The sequence below is a fragment of the Pelodiscus sinensis genome, chromosome 16, assembly GCF_052426305.1.
Source record: "Pelodiscus sinensis isolate ZL-2025 chromosome 16, ASM5242630v1, whole genome shotgun sequence".
Classification (NCBI taxonomy): domain Eukaryota; kingdom Metazoa; phylum Chordata; order Testudines; family Trionychidae; genus Pelodiscus; species Pelodiscus sinensis.
Genome location: NC_143067.1, coordinates 13,836,901 through 13,857,639, shown reverse-complemented (window position 1 = coordinate 13,857,639; position 20,739 = coordinate 13,836,901). Strand labels below are relative to the sequence as shown.

At 43.7% G+C, this 20,739-nt stretch overlaps 1 protein-coding gene across 1 annotated transcript in view; it reads left to right on the top strand.

Annotated features, from left to right (window-relative positions):
* DDX46 (DEAD-box helicase 46) overlaps positions 1-4,733 on the top strand; it is a 34,834-nt gene extending 30,101 nt beyond the window's left edge. Inside the window, exons 21-23 of the mRNA XM_006116048.5 lie at positions 170-314; positions 1,870-1,943; positions 2,862-4,733. Coding sequence (XP_006116110.1) covers positions 170-314; positions 1,870-1,943; positions 2,862-2,909 — 267 coding nt within the window. The 3' untranslated portion in view covers positions 2,910-4,733. The remainder of the gene's footprint in view (positions 1-169; positions 315-1,869; positions 1,944-2,861) is intronic.
* Positions 4,734-20,739: the final 16,006 nt, after the last annotated feature.

Genomic DNA, 20,739 nt, shown 5'->3' with positions numbered 1-20,739 from the left:
TAAAAAACTGGTTAAAATCCATTTGCCATGGAAGACATTTCTGATTAAATAGTTCTCTCTGTAATCTTGTTGCTAAGTTTTCTGTCTAGAATGTCAGCTAGCCCTCTGGTTCTTCTTTTATAAAATGTCTTTCTCTGTGCCTCTCTTCATATACCTTTTTCTTGTATAGACTGCTAGATGGAAGGTTACCTCCAAGGAAGCTCTGCAGAGAATCAGTGAATATTCAGAAGCTGCCATTACTATCAGAGGAACATATTTCCCTCCAGGCAAAGAGCCTAAGGAAGGAGAACGAAAAATTTACTTGGCTATAGAGAGTAAGTATGACACACATATTTGCATTAAAAAGATGTCCCTAGTGCAGGCTGGACTAGGCATGAGACTCCTTTTGGTAGTAACCTTTGGATCCTTATGGGCAGACTAACTTTGGTTATGGAAATATGGGCACCTAGGGAAGCCACTTGTTTGTTTTGATAGGTTTTTTTTCCAGTTGGCTCATGGAGCTGTAGTGATGTAGGTCCTAAGAGATCTTCACATCCCACCCAGCAAGAAGGTGCTTATGTGGTATCTGTATATGAAAATAATTTTAAAAAAAGAAACAAGAATTTGCTTAGTGCTTAAAAAATTAGAGAAAACCTGGAGACGTTATTTGAGCTAACATAGGGTATGTCTACACTACCACCCTAGTTCGAACTAGGGTGGTTAATGTAGGCAACCGAAGTTGCAAATGAAGCCTGGGATTTGAATTTCCCGGGCTTCATTTGCATCTTGCCGGGTGCCGCCATTTTTAAATGTCCACTAGTTTAGACTCCGTGCCCGCGGCTACACGCGGCACGGACTAGGTAGTTTGGATTAGGCTTCCTATTCCGAACTACCGGTACACCTCGTTCCACGAGGAGTAATGGTAGTTCGGAATAGGAAGCCTAATCCGAACTACCTAGTCCGTGCCGCGTGTAGCCGCGGGCACGGAGTCCGAACTAGTGGACATTTAAAAATGGCGGCGCCCGGCAAGATGCAAATGAAGCCTGGGAAATTCAAATCCCAGGCTTCATTTGCAACTTCGGATGCCTACATTTAACCACCCTAGTTCGAACTAGGGTGGTAGTGTAGACATACCCATAGAGAATTGACAAAATTGTGCAGTTATCCGGCAATACCATATCTGTTCTAATCTCTTGCATGCAGCTTATGGCCCAGTTCATCTTATGGTTACTCTGGCATGCTCTGTTGCTGAAATGAGTTTGTCTGCGAAATAACTTGTTGTTTTAGGTGTTTGCATGTAGTGTAAAATGTGACTTGAAATGTTAAGTATATCCATCGTATAAAAAAAACAAACAGCCATGGTAATGGGCACCTCATAAATTGGGACACTCTGGTCCAGCAACAATGTTTCAAGATCAGAGAATCCTGGCATGCTGTAGGGGGGTGGGAGGCCAGGAGCCCGGTGAGTGGCCCTGCTGGGCTGGAGTGGGGGAAAGGCCGGCACACAGCCCAGTAGGGCTGTGGAGGGGGGCTGAGAAGCCTGGCACACATGACTTAGCTAAGCTGCCTAAGGAGACCAGGGAGCACACAGTTCATCTGGGCTGTGGGCAGGAGGGAGAACCCAGTGGGGAGGCAGGGCAGGGTATGGAGCCAGTAGCAGGGGGGACAGAAATGACCTCTTCTGGTTTGGCAAAATCTCTCATCCGGGACTAGTCGGGTCCTGAAGATGCTGGACATGGAGGTCCAACCTGTAGTAAACAATTTAATAGCAAAGTTTTAGAATGTGTTTGGCAACCTATATGGTGGTGTTAGAAATAACTTGCAGTTTTACTCCTTAGGCTTTGTGTGGGGAAAAGATGAGTACTTTATTTCTTCCTGTTGTGTCTCCAGGTGCCAATGAACTCGCTGTGCAGAAAGCAAAAGCGGAAATCACTAGACTTATAAAAGAAGAACTTATCAGATTGGTAAGTGGAATATACTATATTTCAGAAGAATGTGCTTGGCTTTTTAAAGATTTATAAGAACATGCTTCAAAAATGGTATACAAGCACTAGTGCATAAATATGTATTACTATCTGGAACTGGAAGCTATAAATATAAAAGGTATTGTACAGATGAACGGCTAAGAAAACACATTTCTCTCTTCTGTGGATCAATGTATGCTCATAGCAGTGTTCCCTCTAATTTTTTCCATGTATGTGCAGAATAATTTTTAATGTATACCAAGGCATGTGCAGATGTGCACTACCAATAGAAACCCGTGCTGTGGGCACTCTGCTAATCCGCTGGGTGGTACCTGACTCTCTCCTGGGTGGCCGCCCAAGTGCTCAGCATACAGGGAACACTGGCTCATAGGTATTCTATGCAGACAAAAGACATCAACAGAATGTTATGACATTGAGCCTCCATAAAGGCTAGTTCCTACTTAACAAACCAGTTCATTTCCTGACCTTAGCTACATCAGGTAGAGCTAAGCTTGTAACAGATTGATCTTCAACTTTTCTTTTAGTACTGCTTGTACTGTGTTGGGGTGTGTTTTCCTTTCCATCTGTTCCTCCACATAGCACACTCTGAAGCAGTAGTCTTCTGCTTTCAGTTTTATTGTCCTCCTTGTTTTCAACCCAGAAGCACAAGCCTTGGCTTTCTGTGGAGTAACCTCCAATAACATTGTATTAGGTTCAGGAAGAACTCCTGGTAGCAGATACTTCTCAGCTCAAGAGTTCATGTGTTCAATTGCTCTTGATGTAACTCTATATAAAGTTCCTTCCAACTGCCAAAGAAAGGGTTAATGCTGAGCAATTCTAATTCTGTATGATTCAGCTGTTCACTTGTCTGTTTTCAGCTAGAGCTGTGATTGACTTATTTTTCCTGTTTATTTGCAGCAAAATTCATACCAGCCAACCAACAAAGGAAGATACAAAGTTCTGTAAATAATTGGTGTAACCTGTCTGCCAGTGGCTGGAGTCTGACATTTCGAAGCTTCTATTGTCTTTGGTGTTCCCACTGTTTATAGTAAATTAAGATATTTTTATTTTTTTCCTTTGGTAACATTTTTAACACAAAATTGGTATTTGCTGAGATCTCATTCTCTTCACTAAGGTTAGCAGTCTTAAAGCAGATTAGTTTTGTCAGGCCATGATTTAATTGAAATGTATAATTTATATAGTTTTCACTGTAAAACTACTGAATAAAACAGATTTTAATTGTCCTGACATTCTAGTTTAGTGTAAATTAAATGATTTCAGCTTTGCGTTGGAATTTAAGGTGTACTTATAGCCTCACGTTTTAAGGGTAGTCCACACCTGTGCAATTTATTGTGGAGTAGTAAAACAGACCAACATGAGGGCATATTACTCCATAGCATCTCTGTGGCTTATTCCATATGCATTCTCTCTCTGCAAAACCTGGGCCATTGATAACAGTGAGAGTCCTGTGCTGATCAAAGTGGAGAATTGTGTCTTAGCACAATTAGAATTTGGCTTTATGAATATTTTCCCCATCTTTTATTTTTTTTCTTTCTATTTGTTTTTTACTTCCTATTTGTTTATTATTTGAGGAATAGAATAGTTAAACCTTTGCATTTCCTATCTCAGTCTAAAAGAGAAATTACTTCTGCAATGAAATATGAAGTTTGACATATTTGTATAGTGTTATGTATACATTTAATGTGTTTCTTCCAGGACTATTGTCTTTATACTATTAGAGAATGGCTTTAGACAAAAAATTAGATTTGTAAGTCAACTCCACAAACATTGACCATTATTGCAGCGGTGGAATGTGATAGCTTCCTGATAGTCCATTGTTTTTAACCCACTTCTCTCTCATCCTCAGAAGCCTTTAGCATTTCACATTGTTATTATCAAGATTTTTTTTAATCCCTTGTCTTTTCTGTAACCAAGCAGTCTGAATTATTGAATCATTCTAGCAGCTGAAAAAGCTTTCAAGAAAGTGAAAATTACAAAGTTTTTGTAGAAAGCTTTCCTTACCTGACATCATGGAAAAAATGTAATTTTAAAACAGCTATGTGTATGTACTGCTTTAACCCTAGTGAAGAACAAATCAAATGCTTGCATCATCATGGTTATAAATTCATTTTTTCAAAAAATCACTTATTTTTACATCCACACCAGTTTTGAGATACTGATAAACCTGTCCGCTATTTTGAGATCAATTTACCTTATTTTTGATGTAGAAAAAGGGAATACCAGCCATATCCACTAAGTTCTATACATTTATTCTGCTAGGAACAACTGTAATATAATACTTACAAAGGATTAAAAAAAAACCCTTAATGGAGCTAAAAGAAGCACATATAGGAAAATTTTCTCAAAGTTCAAACAAAATCTCAGATATTTGCAAAATCAGATTTCCTTCAAGTGTTTCTGGCTTCCTTTAGTTAGGATTATTTATTATGTAAGATGTTTCACAGTTTGTGCTGACTTGTCTAACTTTTTGACAGTGCTGTAAATTGCCATGCCCCCCAGAGTTGTGGTGGGTTTTGATATGTTTGGTGTAGAGCACTTTCTGGTTCAGGCATTCTGACTTTTTTTTTTTAAATGTCTTTAGTTTGAAATTTTCATGTTGATATCTACTGAGCAAAGCTCTGGTGGAGATACTTAATGTGATTTCCAGCTCAATGATGTTGGATTTTCAGTGAGACTGGACAGTGTACAATCTTCCAAGGTTTTTTAAATGCAATGTCAATATTCATATTTTTTTTAATTCCTCTAAAAAATAAAAATAATTTCAATGTGTTTTTGTGAAATGCTCTTTTTCTGCTGGTGTGTTTTCTGGCTTGTTTGCAGAGCCTCTACACTGGTTTCTACTGCAGCTCCGTGCTCACTAATTTTAGTTGTCCTTTATGTGTAAGAAAACATTTTCACTACTATTATTAGAATTTTTTATCAGGAACATAATGAAAAGCAGCAGGAGACACAGGACAGTAAAACTGCTGCAATAGAAACATCACTGAAGATGCTGCGATACTTGGAATGGGGACAGCCAGCAATATGCAAAAGAAAAAAATGAGACAAACTCTTAACAGAAATAAATAAGGCAAAAAATAGAAATAGAAATGAAGAGGACAAGCAAAAAGTAGTAAAAAGGCAAAGAATAAGAGAATATGGAGTAAAACAATGAAGGAAGATCGTTGCATTTAATCTTCCTAACTGTTTTTGTGCTTATGGAAGGTGGACCCAGATCTCTGACAACCATAACAAGTCTGCTACTTCCTTGGGGATGCATCCCTTCTCAAATGCTGGAAGAGAACTGAACTTGTAGCTTTTTTAAAAAGCAATATAATTGGGCAATATACCCTTTTTGCTGTTATATAACACTTTCCAAAGGGAAGGTTCAGAGGGGTAGGCATGTTCGTCTATTTCAGCAAAAACAGAGAGCAGTCCTATGGCACCTTAAAGACTTAACAGATTTATTTGGGCATAAGCTTCTGTCAGGAACATTAAATGGAAACTTCAGTTTGGCAGGTGTGTATATATACACATTAGTAATGTAACATGCCCATGAAAGCTTATGCCGAAATAAAAACATTTCACTGTATTCATATTTTGTCAGCAGCTAATAGCTATGGGTTCTTCTGCTTGAGGCATCTCATCTTGACTAATGATAGATCCAGGATTCCTTTATATATTTACAAGCTATTCCACAATGTGCAGTGCAAAAGTACTATACTCCTGCTGATAATGATTCTGAGAGCTAGATTGTGACTTTGAGGGCATGTCTTAATTTTGTCATGTAGACACATTGATGTACAGCACTACAGTAATTAAAGCAATGTTTCATGTCCACACTATGCTCCAATTGGTGATTTGTGTCCTCACCAGGAGTAATTCCACCAACTGACTGTGTGGGTACTGAGACAGCTTGAGGTCAGTGCTGACAGTCCATGCTTGCAGCCAACAGGCAATGTAAGTAATGTGTACATGGGACACTGCATTGCCCTAGCTACATCTACCTAAATGCTACACTTCTTGCAGAGGTATAGTTATTAATTCAATGTAGTGGGTGACTTATATTGGTGGGAGCCACATTTAACATAGATCCCTACACAGTTACGTCTATGTAAGCTGCCTTATGTGGACCTAACTATAATGTAGACCCAGCCTTAGTGCCTCTGCAATGAAGTGAGTACATCCCTTTATACCTGTATGTTGGGTTGCTGGGCCCACAGAACTAAGCAGGTGCCATATGTCTGCTTCCTCCCCAGCAGCTGAGAGGCAGATTGACAAAGCTGTTGCTCCAATGGCTAGCCAGCAGAATGGGACTTGCATAGTGGAAGTCACAATTTGCTCCTGATTGCTCTTCAATCGGAAGTAGGGAGAAATTGTACCTTAGTTGGATTTTGGAGTCACAATACCAGAAGGGCCTATTTAGGGCAGTTAAGATTATGCACCACTTTTTGCTCACAGCTGTGATTATTATTTATATTGCAATAGCACCTAGGAGCCCCCTCTGCGACTAGGGCTCCATTGTATTAGGTGTTGAGCACACATGAGCAAAAGGACGGTTCCAAGTCAGTCTAGATCTAATCCTTCTACTCTCTCAGAAACACCAAGTGGGCACATAAGAATTTGCATTAGTGGCTTTTTCAGAATACATCAAAATATAAGAACACTGGATCCAATAAGTGCATTAGATGCAGCTAATTGCATAATTTGAAACTCTTGCTGAGGTGCACAAGCACAAGAGCTACCTCTCTGCTTTGCTTTCAGGTTGTGTACCGTAGTTGAATATATCCAGCTGTTTATTCCAGCATATTGGAGCCAGAGAACGTTGCCTAGCAGTACCTGTAGGGGGCGGCATTCCCTTTCCCTGCTGTATAAAGGCAGCACCATCCTGGCTCCTTCAGTCCCCTTACTGTCCATGGCTGGAGTTGGAGCTTAAATGTCAAGAGACTTGAAGTAGCATCTTCTTGAGCCGGCCATGAGGACTGTTTTGCCATTGAGGCTCTTGTCTGATCAGTAGTTGCCTTTGGATCTGGTAGGTGATATTGCTCTGTACTCAGGCTCTGATGTTTCCCCATTTAAAGAGGGAAAATCCCATAAAATGACCCAGGACCATTCCTGGGCTCAGGGAAACCTTTTCTAGGCGGAGCAAAAACGACGCCACGTCACCTCTGGAATACAGGATGGAGCAGGTCCTTCCAACCACTTCCTGCACTGCACTGATGGCAGCAAGGGCCCATACGATCGACTCCAGTTCTAGTCATGCTTTATCAGTGGAATCCAGTACTGACAACGTTGGCACCTGCACTGACCATCTCCATGATGACAGCATATGAGGTGGTTTCAGACCCACTTTGCCTTGGGCTCAGACTCTGCTGGTTCAGGCGTTCTCCAGTGCTGTGGCTTCTAGCAGCTTGTCCTCTGTTGAGCCTCTGGCATCTTGTGGCTGTGTCACAGAGCCTTCCGGTCCATTGGCTACAGCCATGACAATAGGATGAGTTTTGTGGCTTCAGATGCTGGGGCTCCCAAGTCCCAACTGAGGTCCAGAACACTATCCATGACCTACCATTCGATTGTGCTGGCTTGTTTGGGGGAACAAATGGACTCAAGTCTGCACAGTTTGAAAGACTATGGGGCAACCTTCAGATCTTTGGGGAATCACACTCTGGCACCCCAAAGGAAGCCCTTTAAGCTCCAGCTTACTCCTTGCTTCTATTCTGGGGCCCCAAGGCAGGACTTTAATAGATGGCAGAGCAGAAATACTAGGAGGCATCCTTCTCAGTACTCCTCGGGCCAGGGCTCGTTGAAGCAGCCTCCCAGCCCTAAGTCAAATTTTTGAAGTTGCACCCAAGGTTGGAGCAGCAGTGCAAATCCCAGATCCTTTGCCTTTTTTGTGAACCATCTGTCCCTCTTATACCGCACCTGGTCCCAGATCATTTCAGATCACTGGGTGCTGAGCATAGTAGAGGTGGGATATTCTATCCAGTCCTATTCCCTCCCTCCCTTTCTCTAGCCTATCCTCCCCATCCTCTTCAAGGACCCTTCTCATGAGCAACTCCTTCTATAGGAGTTGGAATTGCTCCTTGCTCTAGGAACAATAGAGGAGTTTCCTCAGGAGTTCAAGAGCAAGGGATTCTATTTATTTCCTCATCCCCAAGGCCAAGAGTGGGCTCAGACCTATCCTAGATCTGCGAGATCTCAACACATTTAGGCTACATCTAGACTGCAGCAGTTTTCCGGGATACTGGAGGCATCCTGGAAAAGCAATGCCGCATCCAAGGAACGTGTCTGCTTTTCCAAATAAAATTGCAAAAAAGCAGGCACGCTCTTTCGCCATCCCTGTGTAAACCTCGTTCTGCAAGGCATAAGGGATGGCGAAAGAGCGGGGTTTTCCAAAATTTGGTGCCGTGTAGATGCACCAAATTTCGGAAAAGCCTCTTTTGAAAAAAATCGCAAATTGTGTATCTTTTTCTGATTTAACTCTGTAGTCTAGATGTAGCCTTGTAAAGCTGAAGTTTTGCATGATATCCATGGCCTCCATCATTCAATCCCTTGATCCCAGGGTCTATATGCTGCCCTTGACTTAAAAAGATGCATACTTTCATATCTCCATTATTCTATCCCACAGGTTTCTATGCTTTGTGGTATCTCGGTTCATGGTACTCTTCTTCGGGTTCTTGGTGGCCCTGAAGGTATTCACCAAGTGCATGGAAGTTGTAGTGTACTATTTCCACAAATGACAGCTATAGGTCTTCCCATACCTAGACAACTTTCTCATCAAGAGCAGATCCTGAGCTCAAGCAGAGGAGCATGTGTTGGGGGAGGGACGGTAGGGTTCTTGTGTTGGCCATTATGGTATTTCAGAAGTGGTTGAGAGTGTCTGACACCCTGTTTTGAAAAAAAAAGTGGGAAAAGGAAGAGTCACTGTCCTGAAAGGAGCGGGAAAAGGGAGGGTCATCTGACCTTAATCTGCCTGGCAACAACTATGGCATATAAGGGGTGCTCACCTCTCCCTCAGGGCTTTTTGTCACTCTGAGGCACCGAAGCAGCAGCTCTGCTGCGACCCCTTTAGGCAGCTGGGGAACAGTCTGTCAAGGCTGCTAGCTTGCTGGGCTGTCAGAAGCAGGAGCCTAGTTGTTTTCCTACCATTGGGAGACCAGAGACTTAGACGGAGAGTGTGTCTGGTGCAGTATTTCAGTGGTGGAGCAACCCATTATCCACACCTAGTAATGGCTGCTGATGTTGTGTGAATTCCACCCAGGTAAAAGTTACAGGGTAAGAGCTGGAGCTTCTGGGTCCTTCAAGCAAACTTGTACTCACCTATCACTTTGCTTGCTCAATCCCAGTCTCCTCTCATGACATTGAGTCAAGAAGAGAAAATCTGAAGAAAGAAGAGAGATCATCCTCTCCTTTCCTGGGCATCCATCTTAAAAGTCCATGTCCTTGTTCAGTTCCCCTTGTTCTGGACTACTTGCTGATAATGCCAACAGCAAGAGTTGGTATTATCATTTATCAAAGTGTATCTGGCAGCCATCTCAGCAGCAGTTGTGGATAAATCAATCTTTAGAAATCCCATGGTGGTCTGGTTCCTTAAGAGATTGGACAGGATGTATCCCTATGTGAAGCAGCCTATCTCCCAGTTGAACTTCAACACAGTCCTTTCCAGGCTCATAGGACCCCCTTTTGAGTCCATGGTGACCTGCCTTACTTGTTTTGCCTTACTTGGAAGTTGGCCTTTCTGGTGACCATCACCTCATCCAGAAGAATGTTTGAACTCAGACTGCCAACTTCCCCTACATAGTCTTTTATAAAGACAAGGTGCAGCTTTGCTTACACTCAGTGTTTTTTCCTTAAGATGGTCTCCTAGTTTAATAAGAACCAGGACTTATTTTTACCTGTCTTTTTTCCTAAGCCACATGCCAGTAACTGGGAGCAAATACTCTATTCCCTGGATGACTGGCATGTCCTAACCTTCTACATTGAATGCACAAAGCCATTTTGAAGGTTGCCACTGCTCACCAAGAGGATGAAAGGGCTTACATCTTCTCCCAACACATGTTATGGATCACGTCCAACATCAGAACATGCTACAACCTAGGTAAGATTCCAGCCCTGGTACTGACTACACACTCCACAAAGTGTGAGCTTTGTCAGCCACATTCCTGGCACAAGTCGCTATTCAGGGCATGTGTAAAGCTGTGATTTAAGTCTTCTATCTACACCATGTCACACAACTCCTCATGCAACAGGCAGGGCAGTACTGCCGTCAGCAACTTGATGAACTCCAGAAGGAACCGGCTTGAGTGTCACTTCATGGAATGCGCATGAGCAAGCACTTGAAGAAAAACGATTACTTACCTTACATTCCAAATCCCACCCACTTCTCCTCTGTTGGGCTACGTCTAGACTGGCATGATTTTCCAGAAATGCTTTTAACGGAAAAGTTTTCCGTTAAAAGCATTTTCGGAAAAGAGCGTCTAGATTGGCACAGACGCTTTTCCGCAAAAGCACTTTTTGCGGAAAAGCGTCCGTGCCAATCTAGATGCGCTTTTCTACAAAAAAGCCCCGATCGCCATTTTCGCGTTCGGGGCTTTTTTGCGCAAAACAAATCTCAGCTGTCTACACTGGCCCATTCGTGCAAAAGTTTTGCGCAAAAGGGACTTTTGCCTGAACGGGCGCAGCATAGTATTTCCGCAAAAAGCACTGATTTCTTACAGTAGGAAGTCAGTGCTTTTGCAGAAATTCAAGCGGCCAGTGTAGACAGCTGGCAAGTTTTTCCGGAAAAGCGGCTGATTTTCCGGAAAAACTGGCCAGTCTAGACACAGCCTTGGAGTGTTCTGGCAAGAAGGAATTGAGCAGATGATGGGGTAGCAGGGACTTATATACACCACCATGAAGGTGCCACTCCCAGAGGCTCCATAGCCCACTCAATGGATGCCACTAGAAAAAAAAAACTTCTGATGATTGTGCACACAGCATGCACAGAAGTATTGGAATGGACATGAGGAACACATCTCTAAGAGCCAGGTTACATCTTCAAGAACAATAGTTATGAGAAGGCAAGTATAACTGCTTTTTCTCTTACTCACATTTTTGGATCAGCATACTTTATTGCTGCTGCTTCATCATGACCTCCTGACTCAGCATCACTCAGGTATTGCATCCACTGTTCATCTCCCTGTATCTCACAGCATTGATGCTGCATGCTCAGATGAAGAGGAGGAACAATGTTCGGAGGCAATCTGGCAGGTATTGCTTACCAGTAGGAAGCCCTCTACCACGGTGGCCAAATCAGCCAAGTGGAGATGATTTTCAGTATTGTTTAGGGAGTTCAGCCGATGCTAACTTGGATTCAGGACATCTTGGAGTACCTGCTACCCATTCAGTCTTCTAGTTTTGCATTTAGTTCACTGAAATGCCATATGGTGGGAATGTTGGCACTTCATCCACCTATTAATGGATAGTGTAGTGAGATTCCATGGCAGTGAGATTCTTTAATAGTCATTTGTCTTCATGCACCAGGTAAAGAGCCATTTCCTTTGTGTGACCTTAATATAATTAAAGTGGCTCCTATGAAACCTATTTTCAAGCCTCTTGTGACTTCTTTTTTCTTTCCTCTGTGTCAGAAAATGATCTTTGTGGTGATGCACACTGTCCTGGCAGATGTTAAGTTCCAGATGAAAACTCCTTTCATGCAAAATTTCAAAGACAAAGTGACCCTACAGCTTCACCCTAAATTTTTATCTAAGATGGTTTCCCAGTTTCACTTGAACCAAGTGATATATTTACTAGTGTTCTTCACTAAGCCACATTTGATCCCAGAGGAGCAACATCCTTAGATTCTGGATGTCAGGAAATGTCTAGCTTTCTATCTGGCTAGAAGTAAGCCCTTTCATTCCTCACCTCATCTGTTTGTTTTATATGCAGATCAAATGAATAGAAGGTATGAGTCAGATCAGTTTGCCTGCACTTGAACTATGCCTGTGTTAGAAAGTAGGGGCATGCCCCCTCACTTCTCAATAGTTCCTGTGCCCTTGGTTCCCTTCATGTGCTTAGGTGCAATAGGTGAGCTAATACACCACTCTTTATATTGTAAAATGTGTTTCCAAAATGTAATAGTTGTGCAACATGGTCCAGCTAGAGGTATAATTAGAACATTAACTGTTCAGTGTCATGAATGCTTGAGATTGTAATTATACAGCTTTGATAGTACAATCATTTTTCATATGTATATAACTGGTAATTGAATAAATGATTCTGAAGGTTTAATAATCAGTAGCTGTAGGAACAATTTCTCACGTGAACTGCCTAATTAAGTTTAGAAACAAAAACTATATTTTAAAATAAAATGCTTTATTTGGCTAAAAGTTTGCAATCATTGTAGTCCAGAGGTAAGGGTTGGGTCCAGTAGCTTGCTAAGATAAAATGAAAAGATGACATACCTCTCTGGAAGAATGTAGTTCAAGGCGATGATCCTGCAAACCATGAATACTTGCAGGATGGGGAACTACAAATCTGGTTGGTTGTGCAGACAATAAACTATCCATGACTTGGTGCCGTGTGCCTCCATGCTCAAAGGTTTTCCTAAACCAGTATGACTCATCTTTAAATAAGACATCAAATTGAGGTTTTTAAAATGTGAAACAGGGTGTGATTTTAGTTCACATCCTGCTCTCACTTGTACCAAAGCTGGACTATGCTGTTAGAGAAGTCTCCTGTCCCTTTGCTTTAGCTGATGCTAAAGTGAGCATGTGTGCAGTCTGTTCTAGTCACATGATGGAAGAGGAATGCACTTCCCTTTTGATTATTTTTCTTGACCCAGATCTTTTCCAAATATGGTATCTGCTTAAAGGAGTTTGTGATCTTTAAGCACAGGCTTTTGCAGAATAAATTCAAACTTCCAGAAAGGGGGGGAACCTTCTGTCTAGAGCTCTTTCCAAAAATACAAAGACTAAAGAGCCATTTGGCCTAAAAGTACATTCTGTAAAAATAAATGTTTGCAACATCTCAAATAATTTGATTTTATTATTTTCTTTTCAGCTCCAATGGAAAAAATATTTTTAAACAAAGGACCATTGCCCTGCAGTGACTGCAACCCAAACATTGCTTCACTGAGATTTCTCATCTGAAACTGGCTTAATTGCAGGATGAGTCACACCTAGGTTGAATCAGGTTATCCCAGGATAAAAAGATGGGTGTTAAGGATGGGAGGAGGCAAATGAGAAGCACATAACGCTGCTGCAGTGAGGGAACTATCCTGTGAAGGTGTAGGGCAGGAGTGTCTCTTGCAGTAGAAGACATGGTTCCTCAGGAAGGAGGGGCTATGCACTGCTTAAGGCTGAGCAGAAAACTGTTTTTTAAATAAAAAGCTGCTTTAAGAAGGGCTGTGAGTGAAAGACTGTGGAGTTTCCCTGATGAAGGGACAGGGCTTAGCACAGACCCTCCTGGCTATAAACAGGTACTTAGGAGGCAGCATAAGTGGGGAGAGGGGATAAATTGTATTTCAAAAATGTTTAGTTCTGATTATCTAAGGAATTACAGGTAACATAACACTGAAGGATTTAAAATTTCTGTCAACAGTGTTCCTTCAATGAGACTCCTTTGAAAGCATTCTAAATAGGGTTGCCAGATGTTTTCAACAAACACACACTTGACATTGCATCACAATCTACATTACATCTTCTTTAGAAAATACCGGACATTTTATATTTTCTCAATTTGTTTCCTGAACAGAAGGTTCAAATACTGGACTGTCCGGTTCAAAACCGGATACCTGGCAACCCTAATTCTAGATGGGTCACAGGGTAGGGGTGACCTTGTTTCCATTACACTAGATGCACCTGCACTCTTGTTCTGAACCCTGAAGTTGTTCTATTACTTTTATTTTAAATGGAACATTAGCCTCTGTTGCATGTAGGCGTTAGCATCTGCCTGGTACAATGAACTATTTTATTAATTTGCTATTAAACACACGTGAATATTCAGCTGGAGTGCACCAAGAATGAGATCCAAGGCAAGTGTAACTGCAGCTCAGACATACCCACACCTTACTTTTAACATTTCATGCAGCATTTCTTCCTCTTCTCACTCTGCCACGTGTAGTTCCCCATAAAGAGAGAATGTAGCAAAGCTATTTTGGGATGTGCATGAGGGAGGAAATACAAGGAATACATTTTCCTCAAACCCTTCTCTCACAAACTGAAATCTCTTGCCATGTTCCTCAATGAGACTGCAAGCTGCATTGGTGAGTGTGGGTACTGACTGTGTTGCAGGCCAAGGAAGAACTCCATTCTCTCCATTGGTGGTGAAAAAGATAGCATTTCACCTTTTCTTTCCAGACAGATAGAAACTTTTGTTAGTTTGCATAGTTAGTACTTGGTGCTGTGGTGACAGAAAGAGAAGGTTCCTGCCCCAAGTAGTTTGTAATGTAAATGAGGGCCAGACTGCATATCTTGGGGTGTGTTTTTGGAAAAAATCAGGTCATAACACGAAGTTGGTATGTTTTTTAACACAAGGTGCAAACTAGAAACCCAGAAACTAACATTTGAGCAGTATGGGCACCAGGGTTTGCCTTACTGATCACCTGCAATTACTTTGTCCATAGAACAATACAGATCTCTCTCTCTCTCTCTCTCTCATTTATCAGTCTCACAACAATAGTTTTAATAGGCTGGCTTAGGTTCCCCTCCTCATGGAACAGTTCGGTGCTTGGAAATGCTATTGTAATTCACATTCTGTTGAGGTCAGACAGCAGAGTTGCTTATAGGAAGATTGGGCCAGAAAGCATGTCTAGGCTTCATCTGATTTCAAAGAATGGGTGTAGTGGAGGTTGAAAAATAAGAGGGAAATAATGTACAGGAAGGTAGCAAGGAAGCACTTGGAGACTAATTCTCTTTGATTTGAAATGCTGCCTCTCAAGTAAGAATTAAACCCAGTATGGCAGAAAGTCACATAAATAATTAAACTAAATCATTATGCAGGGATGAAAGTGGTTTTTAATACAAAAAAAAATCTTCATGCCTCTCTTCCACACTGCTTGCTAATGCTGAAGGTTGAGAATTCCACAAACCTTGGGCAACAAAGGCAGAGACAGAGCTATTCTACCTCTGTCTTAAAACCATATTCTGTCTGAATGTACAGGGCAACGTGGACCATAGTCTTCGCAAGCTAATGCCTTAATTTATAAGCAACCTTCATTCCAATGACCACAACATATTTTAGAAATGATATATACCTCTAGGGTGGATCACAGCAGCCAGGACATTGCTCAACACTGGAGGAGGGAAACATTGGACAAACATTGTTGGAAAAACTCTTAAAGTTTGTCTGGACTTAAATATCTAATCAGAGCTAATAAACCCTTAGATTTTTTTTTTTAAGATCTCATTTGAATCACACAGCACTCAGCTTCAGGTACTCAGTCCTTTTAAGATTTATTTTTATTTAAATCCAAGTCCTTTAACTTGAAGCTGACTATGCACTGGACAAAGCTGCCTTTAGGCACACTAGCCTCTGACCTTATTGCTGCTGCACTGATTAGCAAATTCAGGCAAAAATCGGCAGCTGGTAACTCTAGTCTACAGAGTAATACAGCTCACCTAACTAACGGCTGAATACTGTGAAACACTTCGGCTACGTCTACACTGTCATGAATTTCCGAAAATGCTTTTAACGGAAAAGTTTTCCGTTAAAAGCATTTTCGGAAAAGCGCATCTAGATTGGCAGGATGCTTTTCCGCAAACGCACTTTTTGCGGAAAAGTGTCCGTGGCCAATCTAGACGCGGTTTTCCACAAAAAAGCCCCGATTGCCATTTTCGCGATCGGGGCTTTTTTGCGGAAAACAGTACTATGCTGTTTACACTGGCCCTTTGGGCAAAAGTCTTTTGGAAAAAGACTTTTGCCCGAACGGGAGCAGCATAGTTTTTCCGGAAAAGCACTCATGATTTTACATGAGATCGTCAGTGCTTTTCTGGAAATTCAAGTGGCCAGTGTACACAGCTGGCAAGTTTTTCCGGAAAAGCTGCCGATTTTCCGGAAAAACTTGCCAGTCTAGAGACAGCCTGAGGGTATGTCTACACTGCAGAGTTTTTTCGGAAAAATGGCCATTTTTCCAAAATAAACACTTCACTCATGTCCACACTGCAATTGTGTTCTTTCTGAAAAAAACTGAAAGAACAGAGTGGTTTTTCCGACATTGGTAAACCTCTTTCTATCAGGAAGAAGCCTTTTTCCAAAAGAGCTCTTTTGAAAAAAAGCATACGTGGACGGGGAAGAGGGAGTTCTTTTGAAAGAAGAGGAAAGAGGAAAAAGCCTTGGTGACCACTCCGTCCATAGTAATCACAGCTTAAATGTGAGATAGTGTCCACACTGAATTGACGCTATCTTTCAAAAAAGCAGATTGCTTTTTCAATGCACTTTTGCTGTGTAGACGCTCTCTTTCGGAAGTTTTTTTTTGGAAGATCTCTTCCAGAAAAGCTTCTTCCGAAAGTAGCCTGCAGTCCAGATGTAGCCTGAGTACCTCCAGCTCCCATTGACATTGGGCCCTAAATTAGCCTATCTGGCATTTAAATCTTCAATATCTGAAGTGGAATTTGCAATTCACACCTTAATGAGGCTGTGATGAGTGTATGGAGTTTAGTTTATAAACAGGGTAACTGAAAGGAAGAGACAAATGGAGGGAATTGAACTCTCAGACTTCACAGGATTCAATCATCATTAGAAGAAATGGAAATTAAAGTTTAATAGTTCATTTACTGGTGGCATTGGCTCACAATGCATGTACCCAGCCACTTCTGAGTTGTACATGTCAGGGCAATTGCTGCCTTCCCTGTTGCATATCTGCAAGGAAAGGGGGAAACAATAATCTTTCAATACGTTATTTTAAATATTTTGTAGGGCTTGATTTTTGCTTTAATGAATTGAAAGGGGAACATTATTGTGCCTTTGGAAGAGGACACACTAAACTCCTCAGCACTGCTTCTAAAGCCAACCATGGAAACATTGTTTGGGAATAAAAGGCAGTCGTTGTCCTCCCCCATTGTGTTTAACCCTTCATGTTTCAAAAAGAAAATATTATATAGGAGATTTTATTTTAAAGTACAATAAATCAGTGATTTAACTTGTCTTTAATAGAGAGGCAATTAGTGGTATAGAACAGTGTTATCAATTTCTACATAGATCAAAATAGAAAAGCCAGAAAAGGAAGGATGGTCCCATAGTAGCTTGGGAGATACTGGTTCAATTCCAGGGTCTGCCACAGATTTCCTGGGCAATTTACTTAGTCAACCTGTATCTCATTTCCCTAACTGTAAAATGGAGATAAATAGTACTCCCCTACCTCACTGGGCTATTAGGAGAATAAATTAATTTAAAAAAATTGCAAGGCACTCAGATACAATGGTAATGAGAGCCTAAAATAGATGTATACACATAAATCGATATGTAGAAACACTGGATTGAACATACAGAACGAGAAACACTAGTTACCAACTCCAATATGTTGCTTCAGGCTCTGTCCAATATCAGATCCTTCAGAGGTGCTTTTTGGAGAAACCTCAACACATACTTAGTCACATGTCAAGAACCCTGTCTGTCAATACATGTTTTTGTGTTTAACAAATTAGGAAACAAAAACAATTAGGATTTATCTAGCACTCTTGGTCTCCCAAATGTTTTATCACACTAGTTAATTAATCTGCACTACACTCCTGTTGAGAGAGCCAAATATTCTCCCTAATTTACAGATTTAGGAAATAGAAAGTAGTTAAGTGAGGTGCCCTGAGCCACAAAGGAAGTCATTATCAGAGCTGGCCACACCTCTCTTTTTACAATAAAATTCTTTTAGTATTTGAAAGTCCAGGCAAAAAGAATGTCACAGGCATATTCTAATTTGATCGCTCTTTTTCAGCTTCCAGTTTAAATTACAATAGGGCCTTGTCTACACTACAAAATTAGGTTGGCTTAAGGTGATGCATAGCCACCCCAGTAATTACTGCAGTGGATCATGTCCATGCTGTGCCTCTGCTGGTGTTGTCCATGCTTCCCAGGATTGCTTCCATTGACTGAATTATGTGTGGGAGTAGGGGCATCATGGAGCACTAATAGCTGAAGCCCCCTTCCCTGGGGCCAACAGCCAAACTGTCAGCTCTGGGTAGGGTTGCCAGGTGTCCAGTTTTTAACTGGACAGTCCAGTATTTGAGCTTTCTGTTCGGGAAACAACTTGAAAAAATATAAATGAGAAAATATAAATGTCCGGTGTTTTCTAAATAAGATGTAATGTAGATTGTGATGTAATGTCAAGTGTGTCCGGTATTTTTTTTGAAACCATCCGGCAACCCCCTTGCTCTGTGTGGGGTTCACAGATGGAGTGCTCCCACCCCGGGCTCGCAGTTGGAGCTGCGAGCCCTGCCTGGGGTTGACAACTCTCTTCCCTGAGCCTAAGTCTACATTTACTTCCCAGCTTCCCCCTAGGAGCTCTGCCCATTAACAACTCCTGATACATCTCCAGCTCCCCCCTGGATCTCCATCTAAACACCCACTGAATCTCCTCCCTACCCCCTAGTTCTTCCTCCCACGTTTACTCCCCCCAGACCCTCACCCCATCTACAGCCCCCCCACTGAATCTCCTCCCTACACCCCAGTTCTTCCTCCCACATTTACTCTCCCAGACTCTCACCCCATATACAGCCCCCTCCCCCACCGAATCTCCTCCCTACCCCCAGTTCTTCCTCCCACGTTTACTCCCCCCAGACCCTCACCCCATCTACAGCCCCCTCCCACTGTATCTCCTCCCTACCCCCCAGTTTTTCCACGTTTACTCCCCCGGACCCTCACCCCATCTACAGCCCCCCCACTGTATCTCCTGCTCCCCCTGGATCTCCATCTACCCCCCCACTGAATCTCCTCCCTACCCCCCGTTCTTCCTCCCACGTTTACTCCCCCCAGATCCTCACCCCATCTACAGCCCCCCCACTGAATCTCCTGCTCCCCCTGCATCTCCATCTACCCCCCCACTGAATCTCCTCCCTACCCCCCAGTTTTTCCACGTTTACTCTCCCAGACCCTCACCCCATCTACAGCCCCCCCCACTGTATCTCCTGCTCCCCCTGGATCTCCATCTACCCCCCACTGAATCTCCTCCCTACCCCCCGTTCTTCCTCCCACGTTTACTCCCCCCAGACCCTCACCCCATCTACAGCCCCCCCACTGTATCTCCTGCTCCCCCTGGATCTCCATCTACCCCCCCACTGAATCTCCTCCCTACCCCCCGTTCTTCCTCCCACGTTTACTCCCCCCAGACCCTCACCCCATCTACAGCCCCCCCACTGTATCTCCTGCTCCCCCTGGATCTCCATCTACCCCCCACTGAATCTCCTCCCTACCCCCCGTTCTTCCTCCCACGTTTACTCCCCCCAGACCCTCACCCCATCTACAGCCCCCCCACTGTATCTCCTGCTCCCCCTGGATCTCCATCTACCCCCCCCCCCACTGAATCTCCTCCCTACCCCCCCGTTCTTCCTCCCACGTTTACTCCCCCCAGACCCTCACCCCATCTACAGCCCCCCCACTGTATCTCCTTCTCCCCCTGGATCTCCATCTACCCCCCCACTGAATCTCCTCCCTACCCCCCGTTCTTCCTCCCACGTTTACTCCCCTCAGACCCTCACCCCATCTACAGCCCACCCACTGTATCTCCTGCTCCCCCTGGATCTCCATCTACCCCCCCCCCCACTGAATCTCCTCCCTACCCCCAGTTTTTCCACGTTTACTCCCCCCAGACCCTCACCCCATCTACAGCCCCCCCACTGTATCTCCTGCTCCCCCTGGATCTCCATCTACCCCCCCACTGAATCTCCTCCCTACCCCCGTTCTTCCTCCCACGTTTACTCCCCCCAGACCCTCACCCCATCTACAGCCCCCCCACTGTATCTCCTGCTCCCCCTGGATCTCCATCTACCCCCCCACACTGAATCTCCTCCCTACCCCCCAGTTTTTCCACGTTTACTCCCCCCAGACCCTCACCCCATTTACAGCCCCCCCACTGTATCTCCTGCTCCCCCTGGATCTCCATCTACCCCCCCACTGAATCTCCTCCCTACCCCCCGTTCTTCCTCCCACGTTTACTCCCCCCAGACCCTCACCCCATCTACAGCCCCCCCACTGTATCTCCTGCTCCCCCTGGATCTCCATCTACCCCCCCCCACTGAATCTCCTCCCTACCCCCCAGTTTTTCCACGTTTACTCCCCCCAGACCCTCACCCCATCTACAGCCCCCCCACTGTATCTCCTGCTCCCCCTGGATCTCCATCTACCCCCCCACTGAATCTCCTCCCTACCCCCCGTTCTTCCTCCCACGTTTACTCCCCCCAGACCCTCACCCCATCTACAGCCCCCCCCCACTGTATCTCCTGCTCCCCCTGGATCTCCATCTACCCCCCCCACTGAATCTCCTCCCTACCCCCCGTTCTTCCTCCCACGTTTACTCCCCCAAGACCCTCACCCCATCTACAGCCCCCCCACTGTATCTCCTGCTCCCCCTGGATCTCCATCTACCCCCCCACACTGAATCTCCTCCCTACACCCCAGTTCTTCCTCCCACATTTACTCTCCCAGACTCTCACCCCATATACAGCCCCCTCCCCCACCGAATCTCCTCCCTACCCCCCAGTTCTTCCTCCCACGTTTACTCCCCCCAGACCCTCACCCCATCTACAGCCCCCTCCCACTGTATCTCCTCCCTACCCCCCAGTTTTTCCACGTTTACTCCCCCGGACCCTCACCCCATCTACAGCCCCCCCAC